This window comes from Rutilus rutilus (genome assembly GCF_951802725.1).
Source record: "Rutilus rutilus genome assembly, chromosome: 7".
Taxonomy (NCBI): Eukaryota; Metazoa; Chordata; class Actinopteri; order Cypriniformes; family Leuciscidae; genus Rutilus; species Rutilus rutilus.
The window spans coordinates 24,644,345-24,666,256 of record NC_140221.1 but is presented as its reverse complement, the minus strand read 5'-3'; the positions used below and the strand labels follow the sequence as shown (position 1 = coordinate 24,666,256).

The 21,912-nt window shown below is 38.8% G+C and overlaps 2 protein-coding genes across 3 annotated transcripts; both read right to left on the bottom strand.

Moving 5' to 3' along the window:
* Window positions 1-500: 500 nt before the first annotated feature.
* On the bottom strand, window positions 501-16,586 carry slc12a9 (solute carrier family 12 member 9). The gene is made up of 14 exons (XM_084414336.1): window positions 16,193-16,586; window positions 14,929-15,127; window positions 14,644-14,778; window positions 10,853-10,990; window positions 10,454-10,756; window positions 9,307-9,414; window positions 9,029-9,140; window positions 8,746-8,903; window positions 7,199-7,281; window positions 6,122-6,246; window positions 5,389-5,581; window positions 5,135-5,309; window positions 4,112-4,258; window positions 501-2,871 (listed from the first exon to the last, which is right to left on the bottom strand). Exons 2-14 carry the CDS (start codon window positions 15,122-15,124, stop codon window positions 2,048-2,050), a joined length of 2,697 nt encoding a protein of 898 aa, XP_084270462.1. The 5' UTR covers window positions 15,125-15,127; window positions 16,193-16,586; the 3' UTR covers window positions 501-2,047.
* Window positions 16,587-17,895: 1,309 nt separating this feature from the next.
* On the bottom strand, window positions 17,896-21,332 carry LOC311293095 (uncharacterized protein). Of its 2 annotated transcripts, none has more exons than XM_084413124.1 (2): window positions 20,435-21,332; window positions 17,896-19,045 (listed from the first exon to the last, which is right to left on the bottom strand). In XM_084413124.1, the coding sequence occupies exons 1-2, from the start codon at window positions 21,057-21,059 to the stop codon at window positions 18,300-18,302; spliced, it is 1,371 nt and encodes a 456-aa protein (XP_084269250.1). In that variant the 5' UTR covers window positions 21,060-21,332; the 3' UTR covers window positions 17,896-18,299. The 2 variants fall into 2 exon arrangements, with proteins under 2 accessions (XP_084269250.1, XP_084269249.1); XM_084413123.1 differs by having other exon boundaries at window positions 17,906-19,045; window positions 20,402-21,315.
* Window positions 21,333-21,912: the final 580 nt, after the last annotated feature.

Here is a 21,912-nt window from a genome sequence, read left to right as displayed (position 1 = left end):
CAATGTAATTTATTCTGCAATGCTGAATTTTCAGCATAATTACTCCAGTCTTTGCACAGTCACATGATCCTTCAGTAATCATTCTGGGTTCCAGAAGTAAAAACTCTGTTTTTTGAACCAAAGATTTTGAATCATAACTTGTACACCTTTAAATACAGACTTACTGTGAGCTACGAGGTTGTACATAATCATGTTTAACAGCGGAATTCCTGGTGAAAAACTACATTAGCCATGATGCTGTACAGAAAATAACACCAATCAGAGACGAACAAAGCAAAACACACCAAAATTAGCTCTCTAGCTCCGCCCACTCCCGTGAAGCACTGTATTCTAAATTTGGAAATGTGAAAAAGAGCCATAGGACAGGACTGGAACACATTAACTACTTTATTTATTGCTTTTCCATAATGTGACATGAACACACTCTAGGGTGGAATAGAATTATAATTTCAGCATAAAGAAATAGTAAATGAAGGAAAAAGATGACAAATGTTTTGTTTAATCATTTAATATTAGGTTTACAAACTCTACATTCAGTCATATGATTAAGCTATTGCATATACAGTGCTAGTGCTGGGTAATTGCAGTACATCCTAACTGAACTTCCTGTTGAGCTAAATTGTCAACCAAAGATCATGATTGTATACTGTGATTGTATGAATCTATTTTTGAAAGTATATTAATCTTAATGATGTGCCTTAATTTCTGATTTCGAAATATTCCGGATTATATGTAAACTGGATTGTGTAATCGCAATTTTTACATACTTAAAGCACTGTGGAATTTTTTTTTTTTTTTTTTTATATAATTATGTATGTACAGAATGGAATTACTCTTATACAGCTATGATAAAGGCCTGATATTCTTGGGCTTCTGCATTGTTTTTTGTTAATGCTGACAAATTAACACATGCGCAAATGTGCAAAATATTCAAGTATTATCTATAGCCAGTGTCCCTTTTCAGTTCCCAAAGACCAGCACAGACTCAACACAAACATCATCATCAGCTCGGACCAATCAGATGCCATTCATGACCTTTCACCTCTGCCTTCAGCCAGTCAGAACATTCAAAAGTACAAAGAGCATTTGAACTGTAAAAACGGCAGGGTGCATAACAACAAAAGGTACTGCAAATGGTCTGGGGGATTTTGTGAGCCCCACAATATGAAATCCAGACCTACTAATGAAAACAGGTGCACAAGAAAACACTTTCACTCTTTCTCCCTGCTTTCTCATACAAGCACACACAAAAATGTAATAATAATAATAATAATAAATAACATAGCATGTCTGTCCATATGATTATCCAGTAAATACACCATGAACGCGCAAATCCATTGTAAGAACTCTAATCGGAAAGCTGGGAACAGCATTTCTGCCCTCGCACCAAAAATGACCTAAACCCCTGAGGACTCCTCATTGAGCCTGCAAGCTCTGCCTGGGTCAGAATTGGTTCAGAGGGTTTGTTTCATTCTAAGAAAAAGCAGAAATGATTAACAAAACGCCTCAACAACAGTGCATCACAATAACAAAACGGAGAAATGATTAACAAAAAGATTCAACAGTACAACACAATAACAAAAATTGAGTGAACGGGCTCACTTTGCCCTATTACTGTGCCAACAATAACCATGTCTCATTTAGACAAATTCTTTCCATCCCAGTTAAAGTCAATGTTATTTTTTCCATACAGTGTCTTGCACAAACACAAAAACATGGATCACAGGATCTGTTTAAATATTTACACTGCATTGCAGACACTAAACTTTCTGTTGATGCGATCAAACGCATGAAGAACGCAAAAATAATCGCACACTGCAACATGATTTGGCAGTATACACCCATAAACACAAGCCGTTTTCACCAATAACACACACTCCATCCATCCATCTTTAAATAACATTTTTACCAAGAGCACAAACGCCACCCATTTTTGATGGTCTTCAAAATCACCCACCATTTAAGAAGTACTTATACACTTGTATTCTGCTCACTAACATTTCAGATTTTCCTCTCTATCACACAAACACGCTTTGGTTATTGTTTCTCAGAGCTCAGTACATGTGACTGGTGTGACCCCGTGAATCAAGAGAGCTGGGCCCAGGTCCCGCGTCAAAGCGTCCAGCTGCGTCAGGTACTGCTGTGACAGCTCCGAACTGGAGGGAGGGTGGGGCAAGTACAGGAAGCGCACCGCTGCTGGAGAGCTGTGTTCCTTCAGTAGGGCATTCACAGCACGCAGGAAGTCTTCAGACACCTTTTGCCTCTCTGAGCTTTGCTCTCTAAACATGCGTGCCACATTATCCCACGCCACAATCTTAATAGAGGCACGGATCCTCAGCTTGCCCAGCAACTCTCTAAATTGCTCCTCTTTAGCCAGCCAGCCCTGGTCTCCCGATTCAGACTCCACACAAACGAATATACGTAACCTCGCACGACGCCACCTGCTGGCCATGTTTAACACGCACGCCATCTGAAGCAGGAAAAGACTGCACACGTCTGCGGAACTGGCACTGTCAGGGGACAGTAGGTTTGTCGGCCACACGTCGATGGTGTCCACGCTGTCATTTCCCCTAATGCATGTTACACCTTTGCTATCAGGCGGTAGCTGGAAGAAGTACCTGGCTAAACAAACATTCTTGCCCATTTTTATGGCATCAAGGATGATGCTCACATACTCCTCGGGCTGCAGCGTGCGAGGGCTCTCCGCATGGCGCACCAGTGGAAAATGAGCCTGTAAGGAAGGGAGGTCAACCCCAAAATTATCCCCCTCACCCCTATCGCCCTCGCAAAAGACAGGGTCCTGCAGGAAGTAGTCTTCTGGGTAGCAGTTGTCATAGAAGCCCAAGACCAGGGTATTAGGCTTCATACCTCCTGGAAAAGAAGAGAATACATAGAAGTATTGATACATTTTTAATAATTTGATTCTGATTTGAAGATTCTCTACATGTCATGTTATGCAGAGCAGAGTTTCAAACTCATTTAAACTGTTCATTAAAGGAGAACTCCGGTCAATTTTAACATTGAGCTAATTTTTTTGTACATTTGGAGTGCTGTCAGTACAGAGAACAACGACAAAAATCGGTGTTGCCTACAACGTGTTATCCTCTTTTTAAAATTTGCACCCTGTTGACTTCAATGGGGCAAGTTTTAAACCTGCTTTTAGCCTCTTAACATCCTTGATGTGTCATTACAAGTGCACAGGTCATGTGAGTGATTCCTTCGGAGTGAACGCGGGTGAATCTGACTGCAGTAGATGTGAAAGAAATATATAAAAAATGATGTTTATTCAGCCAGCGCACATACCTGTATTTACATCCTGTTTTCGGTCGAAGTCCACAGTAGTCGTTTGTCGAGTTCACGCGCGTGATCATAGGTACTAAACCTATGCGCGTGAACTCGACAATCGATTACTGTGGACTTCGACCGAAAACAGGATGCAAATTTTAAACCGAGGATAACACGTTGTAGGCAACACCGATTTTTGTCGTTGTTCTCTGTACTGACAGCACTCCAAATGTACAAAAAAATGAGCTCAATGTTAAAATTGACCGGAGTTCTCCTTTAAAAGAACTCGAACAGTTTTTGATTTACTAAAAAGAACCAGCTCACAGTAGCCATGAATCATACATATGGACAAACTCATAGGAGTCATTTGTTTGTGAAACAGTCTATACTGATTTTGTGTGTTTTTGATGCACTAAAAAGAACCGGCTCACAAGATGCCTAACCGCAAAAGTCTGAATGACACAAACAGTGATTGTTTACAGCCAACTCAAGATTATGTTCAGCTAAACTGAAGGAAGTGCTTTCTTTGAATACATTTTAAAGTTCTCTTACAAACTGCTCTAAAGGGAACGTGTTGCTTTTTTCCTTGTGATTTGAGTACTTTTATGGTATTTTTTTTAGCAGTCTATGTGTTTTAATTTGCAAAACAATTGTTTTTTTTAAGTGAAACTATTTGTGCTGCCAACTTGTCTAGGACTCTCTGTCTGTAATTTCACTGGCTAGGCACTTGGACTTTGTACAGTAACAATGAAGATCTAGAATCTAATCATAATAGATGCTTTCTGGCTCTGTGTCAAAAAGATAACCTGATCAGGAAATGTCTCACCCAGTCCAGTGATGCGGAGCAGATGTTGAGTGCCCTGCCTGACGGAGGGAGAAAGAGTCAGATCCACAAAGGCCTTCACACCCAACTTATCCACCAGACTCAACCAGAAATTATACTGCGGCTGCACTGGGTCTGAGGGCAACATGTCTGCAAGAGAGAGTTCAGAGAGATTACGTTTGGTCATTTGCTCCTTTCCATTCCGTGTGCAACAACATGATAAAGTAAAATGAGTTTACAGGAGGAAGAGAGGAAGACTATTTAGTATAATAAAGGGATAGTTCAGCCAAAAATGAGAATTCGCTCATCATTTAGACATTTGTTATTAAGAAAATATTTTGAGATATTAAGTTTTAGAAATGTTTTTTGTCCATCCAATGGAAGTCAATGCGAATCAAAATGGTTTGGTTATCAACATTCTTCAAAATATCTTCTTCTATGCTTCGCAGAAGAAGTCAAACAGGTTTGGAACGACATAATGAGGGTGAGTACATTTTTGGGTGAAGTGTCCCTTGAGGTTCATGAACTATGTTCTATGGGGGTGGATGAGCCCGGGTTACCAGCCAAACTGACTGAAATGAACAGATTACAATTGAAACATTACATTAGCTGCAAAAATGTAAACGAAACAAAACAACATTAGGTATTTTGGTGTATCCGACCTCCCTGAAAAGTGTAAAAGCCCTGTGACTATGTGATGTTATCAAAACATGGCTCTGTTTATTTGAGCATCCTGACCAGACCCACACAGCAACAATGACCCCATTTACATAAACTCAGGAAATGTTTATGCAACTGCACATAGTTTTTGGAGAAAGCAGCATTCTAAAACATTAGGTATACATGATCGCTGATTTTTTCTTTAAGAATCGGAGGAAGCAGTTAAAACGTCTGGATTTCAGCCAGAGACTATAAAAACACATAAGTGGTTACTAACAAGGGTAGAAACTTTTGGTCTATTGGTCTTGTGAAACTTGGGTTCTCTCATAAAGCTGCCGCCTGAACCTAATACCCCTTTTGTCCTACCTAGATCTCCGATCTGTACATGTCCAAGAACAAACAGCCCTCCTTTCTTCAGCTGGTTGACAAAGCAGATGAGCTGACAGGAGGAGCGTGGGTTCGCCACCATCAGTAAGACCTGTGGCCGCCAGAACTTCACATGATCCTTACGGGAGTCTAACATCAGAAGGTACTTCCTCACCTGAAAGAGCAGAGAAAGATTGTCTTATGGATTTAAAATTTAGTGCATTCACATGTGTTTTGTGTGCGTGTGTATGTACCTGATGGAAGATTAGTGCTTGGCTGATGTAGCCCCAGCTGCTGGTGGGAGAGCGGTAGTGCAGGATCAGCAGGAGGAGTAGCAGCAGGACGATACTGGCCGAGGAATACACTGGGTTTATCACGAACATCATTACCACACAGCTGACAATACCCAACAAACACGTGTGCCAAGAGAAAAACTGAAATGTGGGCCTGGAAAGAAAGAAGAATGAAAATATAGACTGTTCAAAAAAATTGGGGTCATTACAATTTTACGAAATAAATACTTTTATTCCGCAAGGATGCATTAAATCAATCAAAAGTGACAGTAAAGATTTCTATTTCATGCTGGTCTTTTAAACTTTACACATAATATTTCTGTTTTTACTGTATTTTTTTTTATCCAATAAATGCAACCTTGGTCAGCAAAAGAGACTATCAAAAACATACAACCGACCCCAAACTTTTGAAAGGTAGTGTACATTTACAAACTAAAGAATAGACAGAACATGTCCTTTGAGTGATTATCAAAAGCAAACTGAAACACCACCTCAGGGTAAAAAACAATAAAAAGGTTATTATTAGACAAGTTAAAAATAAGAGATTCTTACACTGTGAGATAAAAGTCATGAAGTCGCAATTACAATAAATAAAGTTCCAGATGCAAGACATAGTCACATTATAACATGAAGTCACATTGTGAGATATAAAGTCACAATTACCTTATAAACAGACAGACAGACAGACCAGTACCTGAAGTTTGGAGCGGAGGCCCATTCCAGAGCCAGACAGGCCAAATCAACCGCAGCATACGCCAACAGGTAAAACACTGTCACGATACCAGCAATCACATTCAGCTGTCCTGCAAACAGCGTACACTACAACAAACACACACACAAAATCTTAAAGGCACACAATGCAAGATTTGTACCTTAATATAATAGCTTCGAAATCATTTAGATGGTAATGTTGTATTACAAATTTATTAAAGGTTTAATTTAGGTTCCAATATAAACTGAGAAAGTGTAGCACCTGTTATGATGATTATATCAAGAGATTCCTGCCAGTCCTGTTCTCTAAATGAGTCAATTACTGAGACTCTCACCCTTTGTCTTTTCCTGATCATTAAGCTCAATGTACAGCTGTGCTTTTGTCTCTTTGATAATGTTAATGTATGGGCGATCTAGTCAGGCTGATTGGATCACTGTTATGCTGATGAGATCAGGGCTGCGGAAATTCTGGATACTGTATTTGCATACTTTGTAAAGGGAAGGTCTCCACCTCTTCGTAAATCCCTCCTCCTAAATGTATATAAATTGCGATGTAACGTTCCTTAGTTAGACTTGATTGGATGACTACAGCAACGCACAGCGAAGTCCTCAATAAAGAATAACTTCTGCTTGAAAGATATCCCAACGCCTCCTGGTCTCTGCTTTGACGCCACTGGCAAAACCAGCAATGCAAGTTTGAGAGGTCCCCGACAAATCTCGCGAGAATCACGACTTGCTTTACGGCACAACGTCACATACATCAACAACATATGAAGCAGCCTCTATGGAAGACACTAGCACGCATTTCAGAAGTGAATCATGGCAGAGACGACGAAGAAAGCGTGGTCGGAAGAGAAAACGAGGAATCAGGCCGTGAGTGCAGAGACGGCTCTGCGTGAGTGGTATTTACGACAGTAGCGTTAAATACAAGTACTCCACAGCGACTCTGTTTGAGAAAAACAGAAACTGCATTCTGTGTGAGCCTTTAACAGACATACTCTTTATATTTTACGTGTCACAGAAATAGCATCCAAAGACATATGCACACAGCTCCCTGTACCTGCACCAGGCCCCAGGTGTAGAGCACAGATACCCATGGGTTCCCAGAGCTGGAGGTGACTGCAGCCGGAGCCAGAGGCAGACCTGAAACCAGATCACACACACAGCACAGATCAACAAACCCATGACACACCCCAACAGAGCAGTACTATCATCTCACTCCAGGATACTATTACACCATCATATCATAACAGTCTCCTCAAACTCAACCATGTAACTTAGTTACTGCGTCAATGGGTGGTTGACAGTATGATTTCCTAAATCCAGGGAATTATACTGTTAGGACATGTTAGGTATGTTTACACTACCATTTAAAAGTTTGGGGTCATTTTATTTTTTCAAGAAATTAATACTTTTATTCCAAAAAGATGCATTCAATTTGTCAAAAGTCAGAATAAGTACCTGAACACTGTTACAAAAACTTGCATCTTTTTCTTTTGAACTTTCTATTCGTAATAAAATCCTGAAAAACTGTAAATGAATGAAAAAAATTTAATGATGCTGAAAATTCAGCTGTGCCATCATATAAATAAATTACATTTTAAAATGTAATAAATTAAAAACAGCTATTTTCAGTTGTAATACATTTCACAGTATTTTACTAATTAATAAATGAAATTGTTTTATTGCAGCCTTGGTGAACAAAAAAAAATCTTTCAAAAACATAAAAAACAAATCTTACTGACACCAAACTTTTCAACACTAGTGTATAATCATAATCAAATAGTAATTTAGTAAAGAGTCTTGGAAAAAGTGTGTGACATTAAATCATACAAGAATTTAAAATGTGTTATATGTATATAATGTATATATATAAAATATTCTTAATCTTTTTCTTTTATGCAAACAATCCGAAAATAGTGAACTGATGTTTCCTATTTATACTTTAAATAAATGTGTACTGGTGTTGTGAAGAGGCTTGCATTCTAGATATCTTACATTTATGCTGTTTTACGCTTGTTTATTCCTTAAATTGAAACTTTTCAAGATGCTTTACATAACTTTTCTACAATAAGTTTCTATATAATAATAATAATAATAATAATAATCTGTAATAATTCTGTCACCAAGATCCCACTGTGTGACAAATCATTTTCTGTGATTCCTGTGAATGATTTTTTAAATATATGTTTTGACAGGAAAAAGTGTGAAATTTTCATAAATAAATTCTCAATAAGAATAGATTGTTTTTTGATTCTGTCAATTAACCGATTTCAGTAGAAAATGATTGAAGGAAATGTGTTTTGATTCTTTTAGTAAAAATGTCCCTTTTTTACCTTCTTGCACAGAACATATGACCTCTCACACCATATAACAGCCTAGAAAATGTGACAAAAATGAAACAAAACTGAAAAATATTCACTAATCATTTTTCTTAGGAACCATGAATACCGTTTTCCAAGTATTGCTCAATAACAAGCCCAAGTATTTTCCGATAACACTTCTTGTGGAGATGTCAACAACCAAACCATATATCACCATCTCAGTATCAGTTTCCAGTCTGAAATTTGTTCCTTAAAAAGACCAAACCCTCAAACGCACACTAACCAAAAAGCTGGTCCAGAGCAAGAGCGTGGAGGATTCGGGAAGCTCCTATCATGGAGCACATAGCAGCTGAGAGAGACGCGCAGTACACCCCAATCGTCACCAGCGGAGGCCACACGTTCACACGCTGCAACACTGCATAATCATTGATCAACAACAACCTGAGAGAGAGAAACCAAGAGAACGACAGGAGGAATAAAGGAGAGACGAATGAGAGGAAAAACAAAGCATTGTGTAAACGCATAATGTTTTTCCATGTGTGTTCCATGAGTGTCGTTAACGGCACCTGTCGCAGGTAGAGCTCAGGAGCAGGAAGAGAAGCAGGTAGACAGTGAAGGTGTAGGACACCGCTATGATAGTCCCTTTAGGTATTGACTCACTGGGGTCCTTCAGCTCACCTGAGGAAGTGAGACAAATCAAATGACATGTTTTTGACACTCATCCGTTATAAGAGTTATGTTATGAGCATTGTAAAAGGCAACACAAATACATCAGCAACCAAAAAAGAGAATCCAATTAAAGTAACTGCGTGAATGGTGTATGTGGGCGTCTCTGGTTTTGTACCCGACATGTTGGCTCCTGCCATGATGCCTGTGCAGCTAGTGAACATCACAGCAAATACAGTGGCGAAAGACATCATTGTGTTGGTACTGTAGTCCAGAGAGTAGCGCGCTACAGGAGGAGACATATGGACAAAATTCATGCCAGTGCAGTAATTATTTAAATGAATGAAAAGAGCTTTATGTGTGCTTCCTGATGGATGACTGCAATACAGAGCCTGTTATATATGACTGCATTTGAGGTCATCCATAATCTTCCAAGTACTATGCAAACTATTGTGTGTTTGCTATTGGAACAGTTTTATGATTTTAGTGGAAAACTACATTTTATTACTGTACTTGCATGTACTTGTACCACACTACAATAATATCGACACCGTGGAAATTCATGGAGAATTTGCTGTTAACATGTTTGTACATAGGTCAAAGATAACTTTCTGTTTCTGCTGTTGGTCTCGGTACTACTGTACTTACAGTCACGCTCAAAAGTTTACATACGCCTTGCAGAATCTGCAAAATGTTAATTATTATGACCAAATAATAGGGATCATACAAAATGCATGTAAGATATTTTACATAAAAAGATGGTTTACATATAGTCCACAAGACAAAAAAAAAAAGAAGCTGAATTTATAAAAATGACCCCGTTCAAAAGTTTACATACCCTTGATTCTCAATACTGTGTGTCGCTGGATGATTCGAAACTGTTATATTATTTATAAATATCTCTTAATTAAAAACTTTAATCAAACATGCTTTAGTTTAAACAATCTACAAGTCTTTACTATTAAATTTGATCAACTGAATGTATCTTTGCTGAATGAAAGCATTCATTTCTTTAAAAGAAATCTTACTGAACTCAAACTACAATTATATGCAAAAACTCATTATAAACTTCCTTTCCTTGTAAATCAAAATGTTCTTTTGAGGAACGTTCAATTCTTCTTTTGCGTTTTTCAAAATATCATTAGAAAAGTATAAATATCCAATCCTTTTTTTCCACTAAATGTTTTATTTAACATACAGGACTCCATAATTGTGATCAGTCTCATTTGTCTTCGAAGTATTTTGAAATATAACTGCTAAAGAGCATCAACTGTCATCGCCACAACAGTCAGTATCATTATTGCATTGATGATAATCTCACTCACGTCCAAGGTTGTTCTTTAATGTAGTGCCGTTGAAGCCTGTGTAGCTGGGGTTGACAGTGACGCTGTGGTTGTTGTCGTATGTGTGTGTGATGTTGAAGCTCTGTGGACTGAGTATAAGGGGGCTGATGATGATGGAGATCAGAGACACCGTCACCACCAGCAGAATGATAAAAGAGGCTTTGGCGTAGATATGAGCACCGACCAGACACACCACCAGACATAGCAACAGCACTATAGAGGAGTACAACACGGTGTACCAGTAACCCTGCGGCAACACATGCAGCCCCTGTGACACAGCAGAGCCTGGAGAGAGAAGAAAAGAGAAGCTTCGCTGTAAAAAAGCTCTGTGTTACTGATTTAATTTGCTTCAAAAACAGTGTGCTTCAATGCAGCGCTCACCTGGATCCTTCCCGAAGACGTCCAGTATGGCCTCCACCAGGCCGAGGACATAGACGCCACATGCACATACCTTCGCCAAGTAAAACATCAGGCCGATACTGCCTCCAAACTCTGGCCCCAGAGAACGACTGATCATGACTAATACTAAAGAGTTAAACGTCAACAACAACAATATGCAAACACTCAAGAACAACAAATTCCAATAGGAAGGGAGCATCCATATGACTTTGACATAGACTTTGGAGGGAGGAAGGCACCTGTTTGTCAAAATGTAGCCGTTTGGAATGCACTTGGCAAAGAATGAAAGAATGTAATTTCTTCATTATCCTCACCTTAACCCTGGTTTTAGGGTTAAGGTTAGGGTTAGTCATTTAGTCGGGGCTAGGATTTCATTATATCAATTAATGCCCTCACAAAGATAGTCATACAAACTTCATATGAAATGCATGAAGAAAATGTCTGTAATATAATCACAAACAAAACAACTTAAAGGGTTAGTTCACCCAAAAAATTAAAATTCTGTCATTAATTACTCACCCTCATGTTATTCCAAACCAGTAAGACAAATGAAGATTTTTTTTGCTGAAATCCGAGAGCTTTGCATCCTCACATAGACTGCAACGTAATCACCACTTTCAAGGCCCATAAAGGTACTAAAGACTTAGTAAAATAGTCCATGTGACTAAAGTGGTTCAACATTAAAAGCACAACATTTTTTGTTACACTGGTTGAAAATCTCCTCATATCTTGATAGCATTCACAATGTTAAGCGGTCTAAATGTATTATTAATTTATATATATATATATATATATATGCCAGTGGAAGGCATAGAACCATAAGATCCTTCACTTATTTAATTTGGTCAGAATTAAATTCTACCATTTGTGTCCCCTGTCAGTCAACGTGTGTTTATATAACACTGCGCAGCCTGTTCATGCAGACATCATACGTCATTAGCACATTCTCGTACACTGTGCAAACAGAGTAAGAATGGCAGGCAAACAACCTAACTTTCCTTCTGAACTGACAACAAGTGGAAGATTTTCATGTTTGACAGTACAGTTACAGTTGTACCGGTGACTTTGCCCTATGCAGAAAACTCAGTGAGATTCGACTGTGCTGCGCTATGTCCTGACATCGCATATGAATAAAGCTGAAATACAGTGCATTCTTTCCTTTATGTCAACAGGTCAACTTCTGAATTGGAGTCATTTCACAATCACACACTTATGTACACAAGCAAGCGCTTCTGTTTCTCCCCTCACTGTACTGTAAAGTTTTCTCAGAGGTGAATAACACATGATGTAATCCGAATCGCTATAACGTTGTCTCTGGTCGTCTCGCTTCTGGCCTGTGTGCTTTCATGTGTTTTGGAGGAGGCGTGTCTTTGGACGGTGATTTGCAGGGAGGGTGGGATCGTATGCTTTCAATGCTAGCCGGCTAAAGTTAGCATTTCCCAGATCACCTATTGCACCTTTAATGTTATGAAACGACGAGAATACTTTCTGTGCGCAAAAAAACAATGACTTTATTCAACAATTTCTTCTCCTCCGTGTCAGTCTCTGACGCTGTTCAAGTTGTAAACATAGTGCAGCACTTCCGGGTTCTACGTCAGAAAGCCGGCTCAGTATTGGCCGGCTCCTGCGTCAGCAGCTCACGCATGTGTCGAGGTGCTCCTGTGAACAGCGTCAGAGACTGGCACGGAAGAGAAAAAAATAGTTGAATGAAGTAGTTTTTTTTTTTTTATGCACAAAAAGTGTTCTCGTCACTGCATAACATTAAGGTTAAACCACTTTAGTCACATGGACTATTTTAACAATGTCCTTAATACCTTTCTGGGCCTTGAAAGTGGCAACTACATTGCAGTCTATGGTTGGGGTCTGAAATCTCTCGAATTTCATAAAAAAATATTTTCATTTGTGTTCCGAAGATTAACAAAAGTCTTATGGGTTTGGAGTAATTAATGACAGAATTTAACCAGAAGGAGAACCAACCCTTTAATTGATTCTGTTTCTTCTTTATCTTGAACTTTCCTCCCATCTAGCTTAAAAATGAATCGACCCTGTGTCAAGTGACCATAAACGATAAAATGACTTCCTTGAAGTGACCATAGCATGCAACCTTTGTTAAAGGAGAAGTTCACTTTTAAAAAAAACTTTTGCTGATAATTTACTCACCCCCATGTCATCCAAGATGTCCATGTCTTTCTTTCTTCAGTCGAAAAGAAATTAAGGTTTTTGATGAAAACATTCCAGGATTTTTCCCCATATTATGGATTCCAATGGGACCCAAACGGTTCAAGGTCCAAATGACAGTTTCAGTGCAGCTGCAAAGGGCTTTAAACGATACCAGACGATGAATAAGGGTCTTATCTAGCGAAACGATCGGTCATTTAAAAAATAAATAAAAAAGTTTAAGTTTTATAAGCACAAATGTTCGCCTTGCTCTGTTCTGTGATGCGCGTTTGTGACGTCACGTAATACGCAATTACGTTGAAAAGGTCAAGTTTGATGTGTTTACAAATGTGCGGGAGGAGGACCATATACATTTTAAAATGTATTTGTGTCAGTTTAACGTTTAAAATGCCCATTCGTGTGCGTATCCTAGGTGCTTTAATATTAAAAAGCCAAAAAGAACATTTTTCAAGCGTGACCTTTTCAACGTAATTGCGTATTACGTGACGTCACGAACGCGCATCACAGAACAGAGCAAGGCGAACATTTGTGCTTATAAAACTTAAACTTTTTTATTTATTTTTGAAATGACCGATCGTTTCGCTAGATAAGACCCTTATTCATCTTCTGGTATCGTTTAAAGCCCTTTGCAGCTGCACTGAAACTGTCATTTGGACCTTGAACCGTTTGGGTCCCATTGGAATCCATAATATGGGGAAAAATCCTGGAATGTTTTCATCAAAAACCTTAATTTCTTTTCGACATGGACATCTTGGATGACATGGGGGTGAGTAAATTATCAGCAAAAGTTTTTTTAAAAGTGAACTTCTCCTTTAATGGACTTGAAGTTATCGAAGGGCTGGCCCTTTGTGAAGGGATTCAGTTGTTCACTTTCATTTGGAAAGCCCCTACAAATGGTGTCCCTTTACCTAATAGAGTGCAACAGTCGGGTTCCAGAAGTAAAAATTACATTAATTTTCATCAGTCCACGTTATTTCAGCGTTTTTGTTTTTCAATAATTGTGTTTAACAGTGGAATTCCTGGTGAAAAACTACATAACCAGAGAGTCAAAAAAACAACACACACCAAAATAGCTCTTTAGCTCCGCCCACTCCCATGAAGCATTGCGAATTATGTAATCGAATCCATCTCCCTACGCTCTCAAAATGCTGAAATGTTTGTATTATGCATATTTTTGCAATAAACTTAAAACGTATTGGTTTTTATAATCAACATATAATCAACATTTGTAAATGAGTAGTTTTTTATTTCTCTATCATTTTAATTTGATTATGCAGTTCGCAATGCTTCATGGGATTGTAGTTCTTTCCCTCAATAAAACCGTTAAGTACACAGTCTTGTACCTTTGTCTTTTTCTTTGTAGTGTAGTGATTCACTTCATAGCTGATTGGCTTGGTTCAGGGCTTATAACTCTTTAACAAAGACTATTTTAAAATCCCTATGGGAAAAATGAATGAAAAAAAATATATACTTCTGGAACCAGCGCAGCTAAAAAAGGGGGCGGGCACTGTTGCACTATTGCCCTTCAAAAAACAGCATTTGGAATTCACCCTGCAACTAGCACGCTATAAGGCAGAGAGATTGGTTAAGGATACAGTAGGCCCCGCCCCCTTCCACAGCGCCATTAGTTGAAATAGCACATATAGACAGGATTGTCAATGAAATGATGAAGTAGGCCACACACAGCATGAGGAGACCATGGAGAAGACCGGCCTGGCCCACAACAAAACCTGAAACATAGATGCTTATCAGAATTATTTATGCACAAAAACACACCCAGAGCCACACAGAGGGGAATTATATTGTGATACATCACCATATTAAAATGCTTTATAAAATCTCCTGCCATACTCCTCTGTCTTTTCCAATGTCACACTCACCTGTGCGAAGAAAGAGCACAATACTAAACATGGAGAGGATGGTGGGCACCATGACACCAAAGAAGGTGTTGAGTTGGCGGGGGTTTGATTTGGGGGATCCCTCCCCTGTCACTGCTGAAACACCCCTGGAATCTTCAGCATCTCCCATCATGCTGTACACCCCGTGAACAAGAAGAGGCGAGTGCTCGTTTGCCATGGTCTGAAAAACAGGAACCTACAGATAAAACCGTTTCCTGTTCAGTACAATCAAACAAAAAAAGACACAAATAGATTTTTTAAACTTTTGTCAGCTATTAAAAGAGCTTTGACTGTTTTTATTATTATTGAAATATGCTAAATCTAAATTACTGTTTTAATTGGTAAGTATTTTTATTTTGCAAGGGTGCACTAAATTAGAATGATTGATGAAGCATCATGTAACATTGAAGACTGGAGTAATGAAGCTGAAAAATCTGGAATAAATTACATTTTAAAATAATAATAATAATAAAAAAAAAACTGTTATTTTAACCCTAATCTCAAACTTTTGAATGGTAGTGTGTATTTTTGTTGTTGTAATAATAATAATTATTTTTAAAATGGGTCAAAAAGGAGACATAAAATTACAATAAAAAGCAGTCACTCTTACTATGGTAATGTCAAGTTCATGATAATTGGATAAGGATTTCTTATATTGGATTTATGGTTTGGTTTTTTTTTTGTTTTTTTTTTTACAGAGTTTACTTTCAAAACATCTAACTTAGCTGATTTATTATTTTAGAGCTGAGCATAACTCATAACATAATCCCTTCACCATAGAAATGTCAGTGGCTAAGAATTGTATTTATTTCCATGGCTTTTTCAGGCCTGAATCAGTTTCAGACAGTGGGAACCCTGAAACTACAAGACAATGAATGTCTCATTGAACGTCTTGGGTGTTTTTACAACAAATGTTGCATCGTTCTAGTAGCGGAAGTGCATGACAATGCAAACAATCTGAAATACGCGGTTGAAAAACAAATGTTAAGTCCTATAAAGGTAAAGAGGATAACCAGACTATAAAATACCCCGCTGCCATACAACAACAACAACAACAACATCCAAGTAGTTTGAATAAACTAGCAGACATTCATTCCAGAAAAGGCATCTGACATTTCTAGAGGAGAATGTCTCCTCCATCTCCTTAAGCAGTCACTAGGGCGTGTACGGTTATCATTCGTGACACATAGAAGTTAACGTTAACGGTAAAGTACAGTAGGGAGGTTAAGAAACAAACACAACCTACCTGTCCTTTATAAACACGACGCCGATCTAAATGCGGTATGTTACTTCCGCTTTTAGGAAGAAACTACACAAAACCACAAGAAAACCAAACTACTCGTTTTGAGAATGTGGATGCAGGATGTCCTAATCATGTTTCATCAGAGCATCATGTCGAGTTGGTTTCGTTTCTTTAAAGAATCGCAGGTAGAAAGTTCTCAGATCTCGTGATCAAACCCCCGGGACATGACGGATGGTGTGAGACCCCTGTGGACCTGACAATGAACAACAGACAGCAGGACCTAATGAAAACATAAATCTATTACGTAACGGTCCATGGAAAGGTCCTAATCGAAACCGTACTTTCATACGGCAGTACGGCGGGACTGTGCGCCGCCTGGCTGACCCTTTATTTGTTTAAAAAAAAAAAAAAAAAAAAAAAGTCACGGGACAGAGAAAGTGCCCATGTGACTCCACAGAGAGGACGGGTGAAATATCACAAGAGGGGGATGATTTTGAGTAGAACATGAGAGAACCATGTGCTGTTTACTAGTTAACTCGTTAATTAAAGACCTATCTGATAAGTCAAACTCTTTTATTTATTTATCAGAATTCAAACAATGTACCATACATACACATTTCTTAATTTTAGGTTGTATCAAACTTAAAATTCAAACAAAAAAAATGATCACGTTTGTAGGCCAACTAGATAAATGTGTATTTCACGAGTTCACACGTACATGAAATCTAATAGTATTATGCGTATTTGGCTTGCTGTCCAGGGGAGGGCTCCGAGCTCGGAATTTTGCCCGAACCCAGAGTAGGCTTACTCCCCCTATACTGGGGTAGACCCAGCCGAGTGTGAGGTGATGGGGTGGTGGAGGGATGCTGAGAAACTTGCGAGACAGAAGGTGAGGAAAAGCTTTATTTATACTGGCTTCCTCTTGAGTTGATTACCTGAACGTGCTCCTCCCGAACTTTGTTACATAAAACTTCATTTAGTAATTGTATTCCCCCAGCAGTAGTCTTTCTGCTTTTATTTGTCAGGTCAAAATGTTAAACTGATGCATTTAAAAATCTTTGAAGTGCTACATTTATACCAAGTATAAAACAAATAATTAGTTTCAGTTCTGATTTATGCAGGATGCACATTGTTGCATGACAGTGGGCAAAATGAATTCTCAAGACCAGAAAATGCATTATTGAAAAGTTTATTCTTAACTGGAACCCATTTCAAATTTTCGCAGTGTAACATCAAGTTGTTCTTATGCATGAAAACAACTCGTAAATTCTGGCTATGCTGCATGTTTGAGAAGGTATTTTGTACATGTATATGGATATAAATATGTTGATGTGTAAAAATGTTCATACAATCAGGCAAATATATATCTTCCAATATAACTCCAATTGATTCTGGACCAAACTGTCACTGAATTATTAACTTTATGTGAGGAGTGTTTTGCACAACCCCATAATTCTTATGGCCTTAGACTGAATTAGACATTCGCTATTATTCGATAGTACGGTATATTGCGGTAATGAAAGTACGGTATTGTTATCATGCACACTTCAAAATAAAATGAATCATTCTAGATACCTCATTATTCGAACTGTTGAGATTTTTAGAAAGCACATTAGCTTATTTTCCATTAACTGGTTAACACTGATGACTTTGTTTCTGAACTCATGGAGATTAAATCAAATAGCCTTTAAATGTTCTCATTTTTGTATTCACTATGGTATTAATCAATCAACAACACCAAATACTTGATATTTATTTTTAAATAAACATAAGCATTTAATATTTATTAAATACTAAGCATTTGTTTACACTTGTACATTTTAATCTGGATTAAAACAGGCCAGCCCAGAAAAGACATTCAGATAATGGTTGAAAAATGTTCTGATTCTTTATAGTTGTATTCTTTTGCACTTTAATCTGTTTGAAACAATCTGTTTAATTAAAAACAATGCACAATAAAAATGTCCACTGTATGTAAATGCTCCAGGTTATTAAGAGGACAAGTTTGTTCATCTTTTTAACCTGTTTTTGTAACATAATTCAATACCGCCATAATACTGTATACCAAGTTTCCGCAATTCCAGCTTTGAAAAGTGATACAATCACAAGCCTAGACTGAATCCAAAGACTGTGTGTTGAGATGCGACCAGACATAGGAGGGTCCGGCTGGGAGGAGAGGGAAGGAGGGATTGGCCACAGGAACAAATGTGGGTGAGTGTTTGAGTCTGTGCTTTTTGAGTTGACCGAGTTCTCTAAAGCAGCATCCGCACTCGGCGCAGCGGTACGGTCTCTCTCCCGTGTGAATGCGCTGGTGCTTGTGTAAGCTGTCCAAATGGCGGAAGCGTTTCTCGCAGTATCTGCAAGGATACGGCCGCTCTCCCGTGTGTATGCGCTGGTGTGTTTTCAAGCAGTAGAAACGTCTGAATCCCCGGCCACAAATGTTGCAGCGGTGCACTTTGTCAGGGCTATCGACTGTCCCGCTGAACCTGGAGTCACTCCCCGCGGGTGGCGCCAAGGCCAGCAAAGCATCGCCATCGCTCTCCGGCACTGGAGGCGAGGAGATTTGTGGTAAGTCTTGCATGGAGTTGGATGAAGAGACTACAGCTGGATTTGATGAGGGAGGCTCTAATGTGAGTGAATCAGGATCGTCTTCGATTTTAATGGTGCCCTGTTTGATATCATCAGTGTCCTCCATCACCTGTATCAGCTCCAGCTCATTAACATTCCCAGCAGGTGTGCTTATTTCAAACTCAAAATTCGTCATGTCAGACTGCTCCTCTGGTGGGTTTGCGGAGGGGCCTGAAACTTCTGGCTCTTCGTGTCTCCTCTCAGTGTCTGTTGCTGCAGAACTGTTGTCTGCAAAACAAAGAAAAGCTCACGTTTATATGAATGAAACTATAATCAGACTAAAGAATCGGACATGCTGTTTATCCAATAAAGCCTACTGTTTCATATTTGATACATTCATTTTCTAAGCCCTCTAAATGATCAACATGACCAAAACTTGCACATAATCTATAACATGACAGTTCATACTTTTTCAGTAAGTAAAAGGCCTTTTAGAATAATTCTAAAAATGTCCCCCTTCAGGTCATGGTACACATCTTTTTTCTGTAAAGTAAATGTTATAACTTTTATATTGTTAGTAATATGTCAAGATATACACTTACTGGACTGAAGCAATTTAGGATTACTTGGTTATCTTGCATCATATTTTAGAAAAAAATGTGTTAAAATGTAAGTATCAAATATGATACAACAGGCTTTTGAGGAAAGTTTGTTTGTGCATTTATCAATCATCATGGGCCAGTTGTTCAAAAAGTTTAATCTGGATCAGAATGATCTGGATTTGGAAATCCCATGTTTTGCTATCCAGGATCAGGTAATCCATCTTACTTTTGTGCCGGTTTTTCAAAGCAAAATTAGATTGTTTTTTTTTACTACATTTTCTTCCTAGAATCCACCTTGAGTTGGGATCAGGATAATCCTGTTTTTTTGGGATCAAAGTTATCCAAATCCTACTGACAAGTTTTGAACAACACAAACTGAAGGTTTGATCATCCAGATTAAAACTAGGATTGGATTCCGTGATCTAATCTGATTTCAGATTCCTTCTTTCCCTTTTGAACAACCCATTTTCAAGATTTGATCCAATCCGATAACCAAAATCCGTTCAGTTTACCTTTGAACAACTGGCCCCATGGTATTGCATCTGCTTTGCCCTTCACAATTAAAATGACAGAGCTTTGATCATAAAACTTGCATATTATGCAAGCAGTGTTATACTGTTATAAAAGTCTCGTTGATTTACATTACAGGCTATGAGAATCTTTGCCTTATAGAGAACATCTGCACCAAATGTTTTTGCACAGTTTGGGCATCTGAACAAAATTGTTAGCTCTCATATTCTCACTACATGCAACTCTTTAAAAATATATATTTTGTCTAAAGGCAAAATAAATAGTTCCATTTCAAACAGATATGTCTGGCTATCATTTCATATGTCAAGCTTAAGATGGTTAATAAACAGCTATAATCATTACTCTATGGCAGGGTTCCTCAAATCCGGTCCTGGAGGGCCACTGTTCTGCAGAGTTTAGCTTAAACCCACCTACCTAACGTTACCTGATTTTCTAGTGAAGACCAAACTCTGGAGGGCAAAATTTGCTTCGAGCCTATTGGTAAATGGAAATAATAGTAACAAAAATGAACCTTTTTCGCCCTCATTCGTAATGTAAAACGTGCCTTCTGTCTCATCTTCTGGTTTGAAGAGAACAGCACTGTTTTCCAGAAGAGTTTGTGCGGTCGTGTGGTCACTCCTGAGTGCTGAACTGTTGCCAACTGAAGACCCTCGTGTCTTTCTGCGGTTGACACACTCACGAGGCCAGTCAGACTGTACCGTGGGGAGACAGAGGCCAACACTAGGGAGATTTTTAGGACTGTGAATTCTTCCCGGTGAGTTTCGGAAGGTCTTGCGGGAGGAATCTCTGCTCTGCGCCTGTGATGTGGGGCTTCCATCCGCAGCACATGATGGAAACACAAAGTGTGCGTCGTCTGCGTTTGTGTGCACGATATTTGACCCAGGCAGGGTTCTGTTGAGAAGTAAACACTGTTTGATGTTCTTTTCAGCCGCAGTCATGTAGTAGCGAACCGCTTTCAGCTCGCTCTCGGAGATCTCCAGTCTCTCGCGCAGGCTCTGGTTCTCTTTGTGCGACTCTGCGGCAGCATTACGAGCCGCGGCCAGCTTTATGCCAACAACTCGCGCTGTTTCTTTCAACACTGATTCTACTGCGCATCTTACCGCATGGTCGATAGTGGAGGCGAGTTCGCACTTGAGAAAAGAAACGCTGATGTCCATGCTCAAAGTCATGGTTATTCTGATCCACGGCAGTATTTCACTGTGAGATGTAATGTAAATGTTACATACGTGATTGCAGAGCTCAAAAGAGATGGTTTGGGTTTCTGTCTTAGCTAACTGAGGGCTAGAATAGAATAGTTTACGGCCTCGCTTCCATTACCAGTACTTCGATACGTTACCTGGTTATAATGTTAAAAGCACAGAAAACCTAAAGTGTTTTGTAAATCTTGCTCGAGCTGTCGCGTTCTGCCATCATCACAAGTAGTGTCGAGGAATAATGACGTCAACAGCAGCCTGGGATTTGTAGTTTTCATTCTTTGAGCCTTTAGTTGTTGTGAGTAAAGTCATTCTGTTTATTATTAGGTGATTTACAATATACAGTACTGTGCAAAAATCTTAGGCACGGTAGTATTTTCAGCAGATTTTTTTTTTTTTTTAAACCAGTTAATTATATCTTGCTGTAGCGTGTCAGTAGGAAATATCAGTTAATACATTTCCAAACATTAATTTTGCCATTAATTGAAATAAACCAGTGAGATTTTTGTATGCACAAGGAGTCTGACAACAGCCTGTATGCTCCACACGGAGATTTGATCTCACCATCACCATCTGTCAGTGATTAGCAGGGGTGCCGCTAGCAATTTTGGGCCCAATGAAAGAATATGAGGTTGGGTCCCCTACCGCACCCATTCTATTAATAAAATAGATCTCTGGATGCCCCAAAAGTGCGTGGGCCCTTAGAATCGTCCTAACAGACTCCTTGTGCATACAAAAATCTCACTGGATTATTACAATTAAAGGGATAGTTCACCCAAAAATGAAAATTCTATCATTGTTTACTCACCCTCAAGTTGTTCCAAACCTG

Coding starts and splice junctions, on each gene's coding strand:
- slc12a9 (XM_084414336.1), bottom strand. CDS start 15,124: ATGGCAAACGAGCACTCGCCTCTTCTTGTTCACGGGGTGTACAGCATG. Junction 8,904..9,028: donor CTGAGCTCTACCTGCGACAG/GTGCCGTTAACG, acceptor TCTCTCTCTCAG/GTTGTTGTTGATCAATGATT. Junction 5,582..6,121: donor GCCTCCGCTCCAAACTTCAG/GTACTGGTCTGT, acceptor CTTTCTTTCCAG/GCCCACATTTCAGTTTTTCT.
- LOC311293095 (XM_084413123.1), bottom strand. CDS start 21,059: ATGACTTTGAGCATGGACATCAGCGTTTCTTTTCTCAAGTGCGAACTC. Junction 19,046..20,401: donor TACGAATGAGGGCGAAAAAG/GTTCATTTTTGT, acceptor TTTGTTTTGCAG/ACAACAGTTCTGCAGCAACA.